Raw genomic sequence first — 19,498 nt, 5'->3', positions numbered from 1 at the left:
AAATTACGAAATTCGAGCCTAATTCTCTCGAGCGCGCCGGAGCACTTTTGATTGTTTCAATTACCATTCGTAAAGCGCAGGTCTCTAGAGTTCTGGCTAACGCTGCAACCGGGCACTTGACTCTCGCTTTTCTTCCGCCAAAGTGCCGGAAGGTCGGCTGTTGCGGCGTCGCGACTGTACCACTCAAACTCGTCGCGACGGCGGGTCACAAGGTCGCAGACAGAATTGGTTTGCACGTACACGATGGAATGGTTAGATCTCAAGACAATGCCTTCTTTTATAACTTTGTTAATTCATTTTTATGCGAAAGGATTTTAAATCGAGTTAATACATACAGCATTGCGTGATACAACGTTGAGTTACGACATTCTGTGATAAGAGAGCGCCTCTTTGACGCGGGGGCGAAGGTGTACATAATAATATACAGTTATGTGGGCTTCGCGCGGAAAACAAACGAAGAGTTTCCCTCGTGAAACCGCTAATTACCGCTTCGGTATGCTCACCTGAACGCACCAATTTTGCAGTTAATTATAAATTTCAGAGGTATAACTCTTTCTTCCTTTAACATATACACAGTACACACAGGCGAGGCATGAAACGCCGCTATCCGAAAAATGCACGCACGTGGTTATGCGTTTACGCGGAAGCGCTTTCACACTACTACAATGTATGGCGTATATTGTTAAATCGGAGGCGTTTATATCGCGAGAATCACAACTACGCGATCGTAAAAAGTATCTTCGTCGTCCACAAAATATCTGAACCACCAGCAACGTCACGTATAATACCAAAGACGCGAAGCGTTCCCGCTATTTTCATCAAAGCAAGAGATATTATGCTCATAACTCTCGCGCATAATGCTCTCAAATTTACGAGACAGACTTCCCAAGCAAAACAAGACGCCGCGTAGCGTAAACAGTGTCCGATAAATTCCGCGGGTACTCAGTACACACATACACAGTGAGATAGGCGCAAAAAGTGCTCCCACCCACGGGTTCGATTATCGTACCCTTTCTAACAGAAGACAAAATGAGAGAGAGAGAGAAATTGATTAACGTGTCATTGATCCGCGGCAGTAACGCACAGCTTTGTACATTCGAAAATCTTCATGCATACCCTCGCGAAAGAATACCGTTACTCGACATTCATCGCTGCTGTGCCTTCCTCGCATTTATGCTCCGTACGTATCTCGAGAATAAGAGCAAAACGCTGTAATGCACTATGTGTACATAGACACTCTGCAGCAGCAGCATCTGAAGTCGTAGGAAGCGAGAAATAGGATTGAATGAGATTGCCCAGCGATCCGATGCCTATTTACGCTATGCTCGCGCTATTCTTTTCAATCTCCTTTTTCCATCTGCAACGCGAGAGCCGCGCGAGCTTTGTTTTGCACGGGGCGCCGATAACGGAATCTCTTCCTCTGAATCTTTACGATCGTCACACCTTGCTGCACGTCTACGTGTTTTTTCTCTTTCTCTTTTATGCGATGAGCGGCCGAACGGAGAAGGAAAAAAAAACGATCGGATTGAAGAAGTCGAGAGAAAAAGGAAGAGAGTCGGACTGGTTTGTCGAACGGGACTGTACAGTGACTGCCTGCCGCGTGCGCGCGAGCCCGTACTGAGAATAACTTCGGGGATGAGAGCCCGCGGTGAGGAAGAAAATGACCGATCGAACCTGGTCATCGATGCTTATCGCGCCGCCGCTGGCGGTTCTTGCGTTGAGGACCGTTGCTTCGTTAGGAGTTTCTCGGAGAGAGATACTCTGATGGACAGCTATTGGATAATGTTTGAGTGTGTTGCCGGCGCTGCGGGTGTGTTTGGGAGATGAGAGTAATTAGCTTGGCTGATTAATTCTGTAATGTTTTATTCAGCTGGACACAAGAGCGACGTTTTCATCTATCAAGCTTAATCGGAAGGATTTAATGCTGCGATTATACTCCTTTAATTGGTATGCATTGTCGTCCGTTGAATTTTGAATAGAATCAACTTTTATTACTGTATATTACGTGGGCATGTCGTTCGAGTATATGTATCGTTTTACAGTTTATAAATCGATCGAGCTTATCTGAGAACCGACGAGCAGCAACTTATCTTCTCGACATTGACGATCGATTTTCAATCGTTGCGACAAAGCCTTCTTGCCTGACGTCAGTCCAGCAATATAACATACCCGAAACAGCACACGAGAGAACCACGCGATTAAAAAGGAATCAATTTCGAAATTTACAGCAGGTTCCTTCGGAGATCGCACGGCCCCGTCGATTAAATAAGTTCGAGGCTTTACACACGCACAGGTGTGGCGGTGTGCTATATACATGCGCGAGACTCGAGGTCAATGTGCATCGAGTTCAGGACCGGTTTTCTCTCGTCATTTCGGGATGAAAAGATGCTGTTGTCGGTAATTACTTATGCGAGAGATTTACCGTAAACTTATGCGCGAACGGTGTCTTCGGCATTTTTCGTAATAAATGATTTTCCGCGCAGCCATAAGCAAATTTGTAATAAATATTCTCGATTTTAATCAAAGTATAAAGGCATTCGCGCTTTTTTCAGTAATTAAACCTAACTGTACAGCTTCTATCTCTCTCGAGCATTTTTCAAATATTCTAATGTAAATTCACGCCGAGAAGCGTGAAGTGTACTTTGTACACACCTTTAGTTCAGCCGTAAAGCACGAACACACTTGAAAATTCCATCAAACAATTAGGCTCCCAACACCAACTGCGCCCGCGAGAGCATTCATTCTAGCACCTAGAGCTGTATACTAGCTTTATACCGCGCCCGATATTTATCCGAACTCCGCGAGCAGCCTCTTGCTGAGCTACACACATACATAACGCGCATAGGTAGAAAGTTACAATGCACACAGCTATAGTCTCTTACGGACCCCCCTCTCTCTCTCTTTCTCATTCGCTCGTTTTATGAGTCCCGCGGCTCGATAAGCTTGGAAAAAGCAGTCGGTCCGCGGAAAAAAAGGCTGGGAGCTCAATGAAGATAGAGGCGAAAACGGTCGCGAGTGAGAATTGGAAATGTGCGCGGATAAGGAGTAAGTTTCCGAGAGAGGCGGAATGGAGATGAAGGAGATTCGGAGAAAACGTTGGAAAGAGTAAAACCGGCAAAGACGAAGATAACGGATTGATAGATTGTTTTGCGCAGCTACTGGAGCTGAACATATTCTTTTTTCTCTATTTTCAATTTCGAACCGCGCGTCGTCAGCCGTAGTATCGCCAAGCCATGGTAAACAATGAAGTAATTAGACAGTTCGGGACACTGGACTTTTCCCACCGCTTCCTGTAGTCCCCGGCCAACGGCGACAGGTAGCGCGTGAAGACTTTTCAATTTTTATTCGATTTGGTATAGCTTTTCTCTAATGCCTGAATTCGCATTGAACATTACTCGGGATAACCGCTTTCGAAATCAATGCTCGACTCGTCCAGAAATGCATTCATTTATACAATTGCTCAGCGCGAAAATGCGTGCATGCAAAATAGAGCTATTGGAATTTGGCCGAAAGTGTTTGAAACGCAGTTAAAGAACCATTTTTCCCATGAATTATTCATTCTTACGTATATAAAACTCGAGCTTACACCATATACCTCGGCTACTAACTTGAGAACACACACACACACACCTCTAGGTGTGTAATACGAGCAACTAACCGAGATTTAGAGCCTGAATTTCCGCGTTTCGACGGCGGGCCGAAATAATTCCAGCGTCTGCTGCTGCAGCTTCTCTCCGATGAAAAACAAAAGATAAGAACCACTAGAGAGAGCTATGGTGACGGAGAAAGTTGGAGCAGAGAGATAGGTATAGAGTCGAGATATTACGCAAGGGAGTCAAAACGGCGCGAATATCACGGCAACGCTATGCCGCATTGTGCGAGCGAAGAAAGAAGAGGAGGCGCTTCGACGAAGCCGTTTTTTTCATACCACGCCGGCCCTTCGCGAAAGAATTAAGATATACTCCGTAGCCCAAGAGGTTATTGCATGCGGAAATAATTTCTGCAGAGGTGCCTGCGATTTTCTCTCCGATTGAACTCCGAATAAATCAACCCGTGAAAAAATCATCGCTTCAATCCTATACCGCTTCGGAAATCGACGTATCGTCGATAAACATTCTCTGCTTTGCTCAGCTCTCAGCCGTGTATAACTTCTCTCCCCGGCAGTGCGACTGCTCATCGCTCTCCTCCGATAGCTCGTGTAAACGACGCGCGGGAACTCGAGTCGCGGCAGCGATCGGCTCCGTGTATAACGTGTCTATACGCGGCGCGGCTGCAGTCCTGTCCAAAGTAAACTGGAGATTATTCGTGCCTGCGGCGACCGCAGCGAGTGCAGTTGCGCTATCGCGAGGCTGAATCCCAAGTTGGGCGACAGTTGCGAAGCCGTGATGGGAAAGAGAGACCTGCGCCAAGGCGCGCAGGACAGACGCGAGGGATAGCAGACGTGCAGTCGACGCTTGTCTCGCGCTGACAGATTAGAGTAAATAGTTTATGTTCATTGTTTCGATGTGGTATTGCAGCGAAGATGAGGGGCGGCTGATTCGAAGACGCTGTGGCTTGGATAAGGGCCGGACTGAATTTAATTAATTCGTCCTCGAACTCGATGTTGCAGGATTCTTGCGAGAGTTTACGGATACGCGTTTTGCAAATTTTTCGATTAGTTGCATTGTTTGCATCGAAGCCTGGAGACGTTTTCATATGCAAACGATGCTCGCTCCTATAATTGAAACGATTCCTCAATAATCTCCTTCTCCATTCGGTCGCGGTCGGAAGGTAATTCCGGTATGGCCGTGAGGATATAACTCCGAGCGAGCGTCTGCTCCTATTATTGTAGTAGCGCGTCTCGTCTTCTCGTCTTCTTGTCGATGACTTGGCGAGCAAACGTCGCGGCGGCTGCAGGCTTTGAAACTGCGAGATTGAATGCGCGGTCCTTGTGTTCGGGTGTCGCACTGCTCTGCGAAGCTTAATCGAGGACTGTTGCGTGCACGCTTTGTGAGTCGAAGGTGGAATTTCCCAGCTGAGATATAATGTCTTCGGCGTTTGCCTCACGTGAATTACATATTTCATAAATCTCGCACGTGAGCCGGCGCGTCGTAAGTCAAATTTTTTAATTTTCGCAACCGATGTGCGTTTGGAAATCGTAATCATCTTCGAATATAATCCCACGCGAGCCTAGTAAAATAGTCGTAAAATTGAGATAGGCCAATTAGATTTTTCATGAGCGTGCGGCTCTTGGAGAGCGTAATTCAATGATTGCAATGCTAAAACCAACGCCTCCCATAAAAACTTAATAATTATGCACATTCCCCGGGGGCGCGTGCACTTGCCGCGCGCACCTAACGCGCCGGCGAAATGGCTTCTTACCTAATGTTCTCGCGTGCGTATATTCGTCTTGTATAATAACGCGTTTTCTCGAACTAACGGCGAGCTGCTCTCTCGCATAATATACACCCAAGACGCAGAGAGGAGTGAGAGAATATAACTCAAAGACAATTTATCGTCGCTCTCGTGAAATTCATCCTCGATTTTCTAATTATGCCTAGGCTGCGTGCGCTGTCAAAACGCTCCTTTGAGCAGTATAATAATCGCTCGTTGACTCGTTAACGCAGCTATGCCGATAGCTTGCGCTGCTGTCTCGGGATTTGGAGAGGAGGTATGCACCACGCAGACGTTCGTGTGCTAATCGCCAAGGCCGTGGTTCGTTAGCGGCTCGAGATTAAAAGTTCTGGGATGAAACGGGTTTGAAGTTTGCTTTGATCCAATCGAGATTCGGCGGTGTCTAGCTAAACCTAGATTTTTCTACTTATCTCGCCTACAGTTGAACACGGTTACAAAGAAGCTGTGGGGAACTACTATTACTGTCACGTTTGGATGTACCTGCGTGGAAAAGTGACAGTCAGCCTCTTTATAGTACAATCGAACCGTCTATCATTCGATCTCTTGGTTTTGTGATGCGTGTAATTATTTTCGAAACTATGACACAAGCATCAGCATCGTGTCGACTTTCCAGTACATTCTTCTCTCAATACATAAAGATGTATTCTATAAAGTCAATAGTATGTGTACACAGCATAACAAGCACGATAATATTTCATCATTACGTATACGTTACACACAAAGATACAACGCAGATCATTCCTGCAGTGCGACACAATTCCCTAAAAGCCAGGATCCCAAGCCACTAAAACCGTACAATTATCTCAAAAATTCGAGCGCACGCGCCTCGGCCATTATATTAATTCGCATAACTCTCGCCAGACATTCCCTGAAAAAGGCTCTGGAGAGCAAGATCAAAGCGAAAAAGAATAAAAGCGAGAGAGACAGAGAAAGAGAGGGAGGTAGACAAGGACAGCTGCTTCTCTTCCGCCTTATATATATATATATATATATATATATATATATATATATATAGACATGTATACTATGCGCATACACGAAGAAGAAGAAGAGGAAGAAGAAGACGCCAGGGAGAGTGTCAAAGCGTCGCGGCAGTCAAAGCTGGAATGCCGCTCCTTCCCTCGCGTCTCGAGTTAGCGCTAGGGCTTCCCTAGCCCGCGGCTATATATATATATATATATATACACACACACACACACACACACGCACACACACACACATGTACGCACGCGGGAGCGTCTGCATACTTACCTGGGGGATAGATCCGCTTATCGCGCGCTGCTTTGAACCCAGCAGCGGCTGCTGCTGCTTCCGTTTTTGAATTTCCGCCCAGATAATTTCGGCGGTATTTTTGAGAACTCAAAAAGTCGCGATGTGACAGTTTCGAAAGACTCGGATTAATCTATGCTTCTCACGGGATCGGTAGATGAACACAGTTCTCGACTAAACTGCATGTTTCTCACTCCTTTAAATTTCCGCGGACCTCTAGTTTCTAGCGAAGATAGATGACGCATCGACGATTTCTTGTTTCCCTTATCTCAATTCGCGCGTTGAGTCTAGGTATAGCGGTGCATTACTCATGCAAAAACTGTCTTTTCTCGAGCCTGCTTGGGGCACTATTATGTTATAACTGCATCGAGATTTAATGTTTTTTTTTTCAAACAATTTCAGAAGAAAAATTTCATTTTCATTTTATGCTGACAAAACACTTCTGACTTCTCGAGTAATCCTTTTGGAGCCCTCCACTTGTCCGTTTCCATTATGGCAATCTCCTCACATTTTAATCCTGATACTCGTTTATTACTTCTTCTATAACCAAATAGTAAACGCTTTCTCAACAACTTGAAGTCGAGGCTTTTCTCTCAGTGCGAGAAGCAGGGATAGATCTCGTCGTTATAAGTTTTTACCTCGTTAATTCGACGTCCCACTCGGCAAGAAAGAACAAGAAGAAGCGAAGCTTTTTTTCCATGCGTACATGCGCGACATAATTATACACTCGACGTGGTCGGATATCAGCCATCGATGTTTTTAACCCACATATCCAACTCCTCTCGAGTCTCGAGTGCGACAGCCTCGTAAGCAAAATAACTCAACGAGGAGACGCGCGCACTCGAAATTCCCGGCGCATCTTCATTATCCTCTGCTTACTCGCTCGCTGCCGCAGATGCGATGCATGTGCGCAGTTGCGTTTTTGAATTGTTTGGTGGGATCATTCAGAGGACATCGATATATCTGGATCCGGAGTGCACGCGCTTCGGTTAATCTGATTACGGGGACGGCGTTGGATCCGTGACCATTAATTATCGAGCTATTCACAGAGGCTTGCGGTCCATAGACACTCGACGCGGGGAACGCGATGGGTATATTGGCCAGAAGCGTGTGTAGTTTTGCTTTGGAAGCCGGAGTCGATTTAACAAGCCGGTTGTTCGACTGATTGACGTCAGTTGTTTTGAATTATTCTACTCTCGACTAATGTACATTTTTTTTCTCTCCTACTTGCAGAACATACTGGACAAATTCAATCCTGGAGCCAGGCAGCTGATCAACGCAGGAAAGGCTTACTTGAAGGCACTACACGGTAAGTCGAGATCGGTTTGTTCGACATTATTCTAAGTCTACGCGTATAAGAGCTGGAGAAAAAGCGCGAAAGTCAATCCCCTTTTAAAGTTAATCCTCTCTCTCGCGTGCGCGCACGCACGGGCGATCCGACAAGTTTGTCGGAAATTGCGGTAGGCAGCAGCGCGCGAAACCCGCTAAGGTATAAATACCTGCAGCGCTCGAGGGCTTCGTCGTCACGGTAGACACGCGCGGCGATAACTCGTGCATTACGAACGCTCGACCATGTCGCGCATATAGTTGCCGCTCATCTATCGCTCTGATGCTGCCAGACGGCGGCTGCTGCTTGTCTTACTTTGTGGTTGAGCTGATTTGCGGGCTCGAATGTATGGTGGTCTATACGGCTTCCGATGATGATCGTCACGGTGATCTTGAAGCGGAAATGTCATACGCTCTCTTTTTTGGTCGTAAAACTTGTGCTCGTCAAGGTCGTGTAAGGTGAATTTTTTTCTACTCAGCCATTCTTCATTATAAAAGAGGCATTCATCGTGATTGATCGTGAATAATCGAACGCCACTTCAATCCTGACGTTTTATAACGCAATCATCAAAATGCTTGTACCATTTACGTGGTCGATCATAGTCCCATCATCATCATGTATACAAATTACGCCATAACGCGCACTCCGAAATAGGACAGCCTATCAAAGCCATCATCCGAAATTAACGATCCATCCGCGGCGCGCGGCGTAAAAATCTCAGCCATTCAGACTCTATGCGTGTAGCCTCGAAAATCCGTCTGCGCAGCCGCTCTCATGGCAAATCAAACGCAGAAACTGCGCTACACACGTACTGCCATAAATATTCCAATCCACTTAAACCGTCGGCGGCGTGTACAGCGACTATATACGCATCGTGTGCGAAAATCAACGCGCCGAAAAAGAAACAAGAGAGCAGGGAAAGGACGAGACAGCGACACGCTCGCCGGTATTTATGGCGCGTTCTTTCAGCCCTCCCGCATTCTCTGGAAGCTTAGGGAGCATGTAGGTGTCTGTGTATACCTATAGCGAATATCGACGCGGGACAACGGATTTACGGCGCAATAGAGGATGGGGAATCCCCGAGTGAGGTGCGAGGGAGCTTGACGGCAATACGGCGACTTGTACCGCGGAGGCGAGTATAATACCACGACGGAAAGATGCGGGCGTGAGGCATCTTTGTTTGTTCTTCATATTAGTTCGTACACGTCGGCTGACCTCTTTTTATTATTGGCCCCAAACGAGATGTTGGGTCTCCGCGCTGCGTGTATTTGCTCATCAACTCGGTTCGAAATTCGCTTAAGATCCTGTATCCCCCAGCGTTCGTATATATACATTCTAACGGCTGTCTTTGTCCCTCTCCGCATATCCCACGGCAGTTGCTCGCTTGTACCCGATTCCCGGCAGCATCCGGAAATGCGCTCAGCGCGCGCCTCGTATATATTCGAATTAACCTCCCTAAGCGTGTGCCGACTCTGTGTGCTTGTATATACAGTTGCCGTCCCTTTATTTATGCCTTTCCCTAATTTATCTGCCTGTGTGTGTACATAGAGCGCGCGTAGAGGCTGTGGAGTTCATACGGGCAGGTGGCGTTCGCTGAGATTCCGAGGAAAATTAATTTCGCGCGAGCTTCTCGTTTTTTCTCGTAAATCGCCGGGACGATACGTGCGTTTCGCTGCAAGCTTTCGAAAGCTCCTTTCATCATAGGTGCTCGATAAGAATGTCTGGATGAAAATCGATTTTTTCTCGTGGATAACTGCGAGGAAAATCACTCGAAAACCACTTTCACGGACAGTTGGATCGATCGATGCTTCTCTTTGAACTGTGCGGGCTAGTAGCAAGCTTGCATACACTGCCCTCGCGCGGCTTCCCATAGACATCCACTCGAGAGTGTGTATATACCTCGGACGCGTGCATCTCCTGTCTTTCTATTTTCTTTGTTTGGCCTTCAATAAACGTCGGATGCCCTCGAGGCGCTGCGCTTTTTCCCTCACTCTATATACACACAGACACCGCTGTATAGTGTGTTTCGTAAAGTGAAGAGTGCGAGAGAGCGAAAGGCTCGGCCGATGAAAAGACTGCTACTCGCTCTCGTAGGATACGAGCTGTTTTGCTTAGGCCTTCTTTATCCGTCAGCGAGTTTTTCTCTTTTGTATATCGAGCATCTGGGATTGGCATTCGAGAGTGGAATGGACGTGCGTATGCATGTACTTAAATTCTCGTGGTGGCAGTAAAACTGGATTATCACTTCGTTCATCCTCCCCCTCCTGTGTTCGATTGCGCCGGCCGATGACAGCTCTTGTAAATGCATACGCGGTGCTTTTTATTCGAAAGCGGGTAATCGTTCGTTCATGATTGCACGCTTCGAGATTAAGACCCGCGCTATCACGTACGTGCAGTCGCTCGGAAAATCGCGTATATTCGTTTATCGTCAATAAGAACGTTACGCGGCTTCATTGATTCATTCCGCACATGCTGAGCTTTGTATTTCGTAAGCGAAGACATCGATCGATCATCTCTCGATGATGGTCCTCCACACACACACATATATACAACGGGTATAGACGAAAAAGCAAAAGTGACGAAGCGATTAGACGTTCGCAGAAAAAAGACAAGAGGTCAGGGCGAAAAAAGCTCGTTTGGCCGGTGACTCGGATAGGCGGAAAATTTATTACGTCGGATCGGCTGGACGTCGAGGCGGCAAGCTAGATAAATCGTAGCCCCGATATATTGAATCGCAAAAAAAGGAGCCGCGCGAGTACGGCGCAACAGATGTTAAAATCATACATAGCCGGGTGAGCGGATCGTTGCCGGAGTTCGAAATTTCGTTAACAATAAGTTCCGTGCGGAGAGGTCGAGGAATTAGTTCCCCGCAATTTCGCGAGAAACTACTCGTATTTGCGTAATTTCATGCTCAGCGTACTAGCTCTCGGAGTGAAAAGCCCTTGCTTAAGTCGTGTATATAATGAACTGGTATAGTATGTGTTGGGAGTTGCGTTAAAAGAAGGAGTACGTTCTTTTAGCCTTTAGCGCGGGCTAAGTCAAGAAACTTACGCCGAGTGTATACAAGTACGTCTGAAGGAGTCCGGTTTTAATCTGTACTTATATTATAGTCGAGCACATTTGTCGAAAAGTTTCTACATAATTAGAGCTTGGCGAATCGATAGCAACTAATCTTATAGCAGTTCATCGCGACTACTGTATCATTCCTTCGATTGGTACAGCCTTGTCGTCGCTGTGTAGCGAAGAACGAAAAAATAAGTACCCGACGAGAAGATTCAATTTAACTTTCACTTTGCAGCAGCGGCGATGCTTTGTGTTATTTTCCGAGCGCTATCCTCCTGCAAAGGGCGTCGCGTCAGATGTAATTGCGCCGCGTCGTCGGCGCTTTTTTCTCTCTCGAAGATATTCTCTGCGACTGGCTGACAACATCTTCCTCGATCAGCGAAAGCGACAGCAGTCGAGTATGACTGCTCGTTTCCCCGACGGGATCAGTAGCGTAGTCAGTCGCTGCCAATTTGTCGTCGTTGTACGCGCGGCTTATATTGTCGCGTGTGCGGCATATCAGAGAGGGAACAGTTAGTCTTTGTACATCGAGAGATGCGTGCGGAGGAAGTCAGAATCTCTGCGATAGCGTTGGAGTGATTAGCTTTGATGCGCGATCGTTAACTGCGGTGAATATATATAGCGATTTTTAAAAAATAAAGTTGTAAGCTCCTTTTCGTAGAATCAAGCTTTCTTCCTCTTCATGGAATAATTCGCAATCGTTGCCGAGCTTTCAGGCGTCTACTCAGCATCATCAGCTGAAACGAAATCCCAACATGATCCCCCGCTTTTATTATCAACCTCGCATAGGAAAAGCTGCGTGCTTTTCAGAGAAGGCGTCCTCTCGACGAACTTCGCCCTCCCGAGGAAATCTTGCGAATCGTTGTCTAAGGGCACGTCTCTCTCTACATTCGCAAAGTCGACGAAATTCGACTTGGTTTTGTATTGCCTTCATTTCCGCGGCTTCTTCGTGCGACGCTGCGTTCCCGTCGCCGCCGCCCTTATTCCGCCGCGAGAAAGGTAATTTCACCAGACGCCGCCCCGGCTAAATTCATTTGTCAGCGACGTCGCTGATCGATCGATGAGTTATCGTTGTTCCGAGTTCAGCTGTACTTTTGTTATACTATTGCCATACTCCGGCTTGTTAGTGTGTTTTGCGACTTTAATTGATACGAGTTTTTAAGAGTCGTTTGTCAGGCTCGCGTAACTTGAGAAATGCATTAATCACAGAGAGCCGAGGGAGAAAGTTGTAACACCGTCAAATGTAAATTACCGCGGGAACAGAATATTAGGATATGGTGATAATAATTTCGGAATGGAAGGAACTTGGCTTGTAAGAGACATTAAGCGAATTATAGGTGGTATATAACGAAGAAAAATTCAAAGCGAGAGTATCGTTATTATACTCAGTGCTAAAAAACAAGATTATAGATATATTCGCTGACAGTTACAGAAATAATCAGTCTGAAAGGCTTTTAATATAATATAGACCGCAAAGAGGAGCTTTTAATTGACTTTGGACTCGTTAGTATACGCGGAGAGGGAGCTGAAATTTTAAGTTTTAAATGTGCCTTGCCTGTTATTGCCTTATCCACTTCGAATATTAGCCGCGCGTTTACCCGCTCTCTGCACTACGGCATATTTTTACAGCGCGGAGCGCGCGGAAGAGAGGCTATTTTTAAACTCGATTAAAACCTTGATGTTCGCGTACAAAAATAATCGACTGATGAACAAAATCACCAGCGATAACGCAGTCGCGTGCTAATAACGTCACTCCGAATAAGCTCGCTGTTTGTCCTTCGTTAAGCTCGTCGCTTGCGCCCCTACCCCTCAAAGAATCGGGACTGTGTAAAAAATAAAGGGAAGCGCAGCGGAGCGTTGCTTCGTTAGTTCACCGCCGCCAGCAGCTCACCAGGTGTAGGTGTCAGAGACAAGCAGCGGAAAGATGTTGAGCGCACAGAGGCAGCGTTAGTAGGGTATACCTATCTATGTACCTTAAGGAGATTTCGTAAGATACCAAAATGCGACGAGCTTGATTTTTCTTAAAACTGCGTATGATAATCCAACGAACCCGTCGCCGCATAGACACTCAACCACATTTATCGCGGGAACTGCATATCGGTAAACACAAAGCCAGCGCGCGTTCGGCCACCAAACCGAAAAGCCAATTCCCAGTGCTATCCGGCAATGATAATAATTTCCAAGCCCCCTATTTATCGTACAGCGCGCAGCTGTTTAGCTCCCGACGCGCGGCGGGTTTCGTCGTCATTAAAACCCGAGGGTCACGCGTACCGATCGCTGAATCGTATGTGGTCCGTCGCGCAGAGCTGAGATCCGTGTACCTGCGCTAGAGTCGTCAATAGAAATCCATATGGCGCGCTGTCCCCCACAATCGCGATTTCCCATTGACGCCGCTCGTATTTAGCGCGCGACACTCAAAATTTCACGGCTTATTTCGCGAATAATTCGAACCTCTTGTACCGGCGGGGAATTCGTGTTTACGAGGCTTTTTGTGCGGGCTGGTTACGCGGGTAGAGTATGTATAGGGAAAGTTTTTGATTTTCCTCAATGGTATTGAACGGGACGCGCGAGATGGAAATGAAATTGAACAGAGCCGCGACGCTCGGTTAACGAGGGATCTTAAAGATTAATCGCTCTAACGAGCTGCCAATGAACGTCCCCCTTATTGCATGCTCCGCTGAGTTTTAATTCGGCGACAATCTTTTTTTTTCAAGCTTTCATTAACGATTATACTTCGTCGCCTTCGACTTTCCCTCGCAGCGCGAGGTGTACCGTTTTACTTGTAATCCGATTCCCCACTCTGTTGATTGCGACTTCGTTACAAATTGAAACTTTTCTCTCGCGTCTCGCCTCTTCAATATCGAAACACGCGTTTCATAAACGGCTCGTAAAGAATCGACAAGCCGTGCTTCGAAACTACAACGGACGCAACACCGGAAAAGCTCGCGCAGTCGCGGAAAAGTGTCGTTTCTCCTGTAATAGAGATAACAAAGGATCGATCGGCTAATGCTCGTCGGGACCGGCATTTCCGGCATTTCCATTCGACTCTCTCTCGCTGGTAGTAGACCGGTTAATTACAACTCGTCGTCGCGCGGCGTCGGCCTTGATTGCCCCGGAAGCAGCTGCCTACGCGATCGACGTACCGGAATTCTCGAGGAATTCCACAGCCCGCGTAGTTTATGGCTGGTACGCGCGCGGGACTGATACGGCCGCTACCGATTCATTTCGCAGTTGCCGCACGAGGCGACGCGACGTCTGCGCTCGCGCGAGGCTATATTAGTTTCGCGCTATGCGCCCGCGCGTTTTTTGCATCGCGCAGCTGGATTTAGGGAGAATCCGCTGAGTTTAATACCGCGTTTGTGAGAGCGGATGGTGTGCAAGTTTCGAGGGGCGGCTGCTGTTTTTGCCTTCGAGTTCGGTTTGTAAGACGGACTGCTGAGACAATGCAAATTGCTACTCTGCACAGCGTAGACTCGAGTAATCTTTGACTAACGACAAGGATGATCCGATGTAACAACGGCTTAACTCGAACTGGTAACAACCAATTAACCCGAAACAGCAGTACGGAGCAGCACGTCTCAAGTAGCTCCGACGATCGTCGTGCGTCTGGCGCAGTTAAACATCATCGACTCTCGTGCGGCGTCGATCGTCGCCGTCTCACAAATTACAGTCCCAATCTGTCAAACCACCGCTGCGCATCGCCCGGGCACATATATATAATCTCCGAGACCCACCCCCGGGAACTAAGTGGATTCCGCGAGAGAGAGAGAGAGAGAGAGAGAGAGAGAGAGAGAGAGAGAGAGAGAGAGAGAGAGAGAGAGAGAGCGATGTTTAATCCAATTTGTCGGGCGCGAGGCGTAGCGCGGCGTGTATTAATGGATCGGAATGCGTTTGACGTGGAATAATCCTTAAACATTATGCGCGCCTCTCCGCTACATATATCCCTTCTGTGCCGAAATACATAGAGAGCTTTTCTGAGCTTGCGTGTTTGCGCTCAAAAGAGAGACGAGTGAGCCGCGCGCGAGAGCTTTTCTTGCGGTTTTTGGGTGTAACGCACACACCGGTTGACGAACGAGCGATAAATCATAACGAAAGAGCGCGCGCGCGACTCGGCAAAAATCGCGTGACGAGTCTTCCGGAAAATGAAAATGGGATTCCGGCTCAACGAGCGTTAAACAACGCGTCATAATCGAGCAATAAAAATCCGCCGCTCTGACGTATCGTTAAATCAGTCTGCGTGTGTACGTACGCGGCTCTGATTTACTCGCACACGAGGCGCGATAAATTTCAACGGCGTTAATCTCCCGGGCGGATTCCTCGGCGCGCAAAATTAAAGGACGCGGACGCCTCGCGCATCCCTCCGCCCTGCACGTACGACGACTCGGAAGAGGTGTCTGGCTTGTGTATCGGGATGACAGTTCTGTGTGCAAGGGTATGCGCGAAAAGAGAGTCCGGAGAGAGGATGGGAATCGGTGCCGTTTTAGTCGAGTTTCGGAAGGCGGAAGATGCGATTGTTGTCGAAGTTGGCCGTGTGCTTCCTAGCTTGCGAATGTGTTTAATCAAGTTAGTTGCGGGATTTTGTGTGGAATTCGCTCACGGGATTTCAATCTACGAATGGCAAGACTGCGAACCTCTAATTTTTTTTTTTAAGTACAAAGGTATTTGAATAAAATCTCCACTAGCCTAATTCCCCGAAATACCCGACCAATTAAAATTACCTCAAGGCGCGTTTCCAACGCTGTACCTCGAGCCGAGATACATACGCATACAGACAGAGGACGAAGTAGACGAGGCGTCGGACACGCAAATATACACACTGACACGGGAACTCCCGTCTCCGTGTGTATGTCCGGCTGAAAATAATTGAATCGGCCCCGGCGGCATTGTCTCGCGAAATGAGTTTCGCGAGCGGTCCACTTATCGGGCCTGTGTGCGTGCACCAGCCCGAGGCTACACGTATACCTTCTATGCGCTGCTACATGGGGGTAATTCGCGAGCTCCGGATTATCCGAGGATAATTTCGTTACAAAGTGTGTCCTCTTAAAGAGCGATGTTGATTTCTTTGTGGACCCACCGCGACATTGTACTTTTCTGATTCACGTTATCCCATAATGACACAGACCGCGTTATGGACATAATTAAGCCGACTTAAATAATTACTCCGAAATCACTATTGGTACACGTATCCCGCGATAAGTCAACATCGAGCTTTTGGAGTAGCGTACGGAATAGCAGTGCGGCTATGCAGTTTGCCCTCGCAGCCTCTCCCGTTTGACCCTTTATAAAGAAACGCGCAGGATCAACGAGGGGCGCGAATGAAAAGGGGCTCGTTCCGCAGACAGCAGCGACGCGGAACGAGCGAACGCGTACGCGTGATGGACGGAGTTCGCCTCTATATAGCGATGTTGTACACGTACCGCTAGTTCTGATTCTCCTCTTTCTCTCGTGGCGGTGGTAACACGTAAAAGGCTTGCTTTCGCTCGGCGAAGCACTTTCTTCCACGATACACGCGCGCAGGTGCGCGCGAACAATGAAGCCGCCGCCGCGACGTTGACGTTGAAGCGGGATTTGGAAAGCGATTCGCTTTGGAGTTTTGTGAAAATTGATTTGAAAACAATCGATCGAATCCCTCATTATGGGAGACAAAGGAGAAAATAACTCGAAGAAGAATTACTCTATCCCTGCGGAAAACGACCCTTTCATCCCTGTCTCTGCGACTCGTCATCGTGCGCGTGCGCAAACTTTCCTCATTTTCGAGCTTTGCGGCGCGCGACGAGCCGCCTCCTTGGAATAATTAAGATCAATTAATATTCGTGAATCGTCTCTCTCCGAGAGCACGCACAGCCGCAGAGCTTGTCACCTCTACCCCCTTCCCCCGCTCGGCCTAAGCAGAAAAATCGAATATTCCCTCTCGGAGCTCGCGCTTTGCGTCTCGGTGTCAGCTGCAATTACGATATTCCACGAGAGGAGTGGGACACGCAAAAGGGTGAGGGAGAGAGTCGAGGGATGGGAATAACAGTGAGGGAGAAAGAGTTTTCAGTGTTGATGGGGAATCGCGCGCGCTTGCACCACTGTCGCTTTCGTTTGGGAGATTGTCGTGACGTTTTTTGTCGATTGATTTTCCCGTTATTTTGCAGTTCCCTCGACACTGACGAAGTGTAGTCTATCATCGCGGATTTATCGAATACGAATTCCGCTGGAATTCTTCCGGTTATGTTTGCGACAATCGCTCGTATTTCAATGTACCATACTTCTGTAATGGAAAAAGTGGAAACGACCCCAACGCGACGCAACCCTCGAAAAGTAATAGATACGTGGAACACACACACGATCTCGACTATACGATCTCGTTCTCTCATCAAAGGGGTAGGCACAGTAGCGGCTGGACGACGACTACACCCCGCAAAGTCGCGTCTGTTCCCGGAAAAAGAGGGGACTCCCGGGGAAAAACTGTTTGTCTTGCGCGCAGCTACAGCCGGCTCGTCACGGTGGCGCAGGTAATGACGCTGTAGCAATTTCCCCGGGGCGCTTAGGAATGCGATTAAGCGTTGATGGTTTCCTAAATGCAAACGAGCCCCATAGACTCGCTGTCCGGGGGCTCCAGCGACACCGCGTTAACCGGGGCGGCAGGGAGAGAGAGAGAGAGAGAGAGAGAGAGAGAGAGAGAGAGAGAGAGAGAAGGCAATCGAGTCGCGTGCGAGCGTTTATGGTCGAAACGGCAGCCGCGAGAGCTGGACGCGATGTCAAAGTGTCGGAGTTGCGCGAGTGGAAATCGTTTCGAGAGGTGTGTTCTCGCTGCTGTTGCTGCTCTTGGGGTTGATTAGTTTTTTTTTTTTAACTTTACGCGAAATACTTCGAGCGTTGGTTTGAATTTATTCGTAATTATACGTGCATATGATGGATAATTTATCAATGATGATTCCGTGTACGATATTAAGCGAGCGAGCGATAAAATGTTGCTCATTAAATTTTAATTCATAAATCAATTTTCCTTGCGAGCGTATATATTTTCGATGCTGAATTTCCTCTGTCGCAAATAATCGCTGCTGCCTTTATTAATGATGAATAGTGAAGAATGCTCGTTGCACGGTAATCGCATAAATAAATTTCATATGGATATAAACTCGTGATCCATATGTATGCTCTGCTCGCTGTACACAAATAATAACTAATAAATTCGTATTTCGCTTTTGTTGGAGGTGAGTTGCGAAAAATATTTTCCCGCTTTTTTCTTACGAAATTCTACGTATCAGAGGTATGTTATTTCTACGTTTCGCGCGAAAAATCCTTTGATTCTCAATATTTTAATAAAAACTTTCGTTAACTAAAAATACGAGATTTTAAAACGCGTATTCCTGCTATACACGAAACTAGATTATTGATTTTTTTTTAATTCGTCGGTTCGCGGACAGGAATATTATTTCATATCGTACGTAGAATCATATTTGAAAAAAAACTGTTAATACTCTTCCAATGGAATATTCTCGAAAAATGCCGCGTGCGAGAAAATCCAGAATAAAAACATCCTAGCTCTTAAGAGCATTAAATCCGATCCCCACCTGAAATACCCAATATAAGCCCATAATACATACATGCATCGTTGAATTTGTTATTAAAACTTTCCTCGATTCGGACTATATTAAATTCATCGCACGGGCTATTCGGCATACCAGATAACTCCGCACCCGTTCACGAAATAATTTCTTCACTAGAGACAGTCGACAACTTTGCGCTCACCCCCTTAATATTGTCGCGCAATTATTGTTCACGCCACGCGTTAATTAATTAGAATTCGTTCAATATCTGCAAGATTAAGTGAGGGGGTAACAGCAAAAAAATTATATATATCTATATAGTCCGCAGACCGCACGTACGCGGCGTCACGTGTGCGGCAAAGAAGGGACTCGCCCTCTGCTGCACGCGGATATTCTTGCTTCCGCTTGTGTGGTATACGGTGTATGTGCCCGGTGTATAAGCTATATGATAAGGATATTTTGAAAATGATGCCAGCACACGACACGTCGGGTCGTTATCATTTTTCTTTTATTTAATATACGAGAGCCTTGTGTTGCGCTGCGGGTTTACACGAGCACGTGCGGATTTTCCCTGAGATACGTCTAAGACTCGTCTAAGAGAAGCTTGTGCATATAATAGCGTTGTTGCTTATTTTCGATGTAGATTATACTCCCGAGCTTTACGTATTAGATAATAACGTTCTATACCTCCGGCTGCAGATAGTAGTTTGAATACAGACACAAGTAGATGTTAGAGTTTTCGTTAATGATGTATCAAGTTCGCAGATCCTTCTCGTTATAGTGAATAAATCCACTTGAATAGAACAAATTATATACGAAGGTGCACGCGGAATCGGTCTTGCGCAAAATTTTAATGATATCCATCTCGCAGTGTATGTATATTAATTGCAAAATTTAAAGTCTGCCGGTC

General features: G+C 46.9%; 1 protein-coding gene across 1 annotated transcript in view; it reads left to right on the top strand.

The window, feature by feature from the left end:
• LOC100124148 (trichohyalin) overlaps positions 1-19,498 on the top strand; it is a 103,041-nt gene that overhangs the window by 28,087 nt on the left and 55,456 nt on the right. The window contains exon 3 of the mRNA XM_031931800.2: positions 7,897-7,972. Coding sequence (XP_031787660.1) covers positions 7,897-7,972 — 76 coding nt within the window. The remainder of the gene's footprint in view (positions 1-7,896; positions 7,973-19,498) is intronic.

This window comes from Nasonia vitripennis, chromosome 5, assembly GCF_009193385.2.
Source record: "Nasonia vitripennis strain AsymCx chromosome 5, Nvit_psr_1.1, whole genome shotgun sequence".
NCBI classification, from domain to species: domain Eukaryota; kingdom Metazoa; phylum Arthropoda; class Insecta; order Hymenoptera; family Pteromalidae; genus Nasonia; species Nasonia vitripennis.
This window is presented reverse-complemented; position numbering and strand designations above follow the sequence as displayed.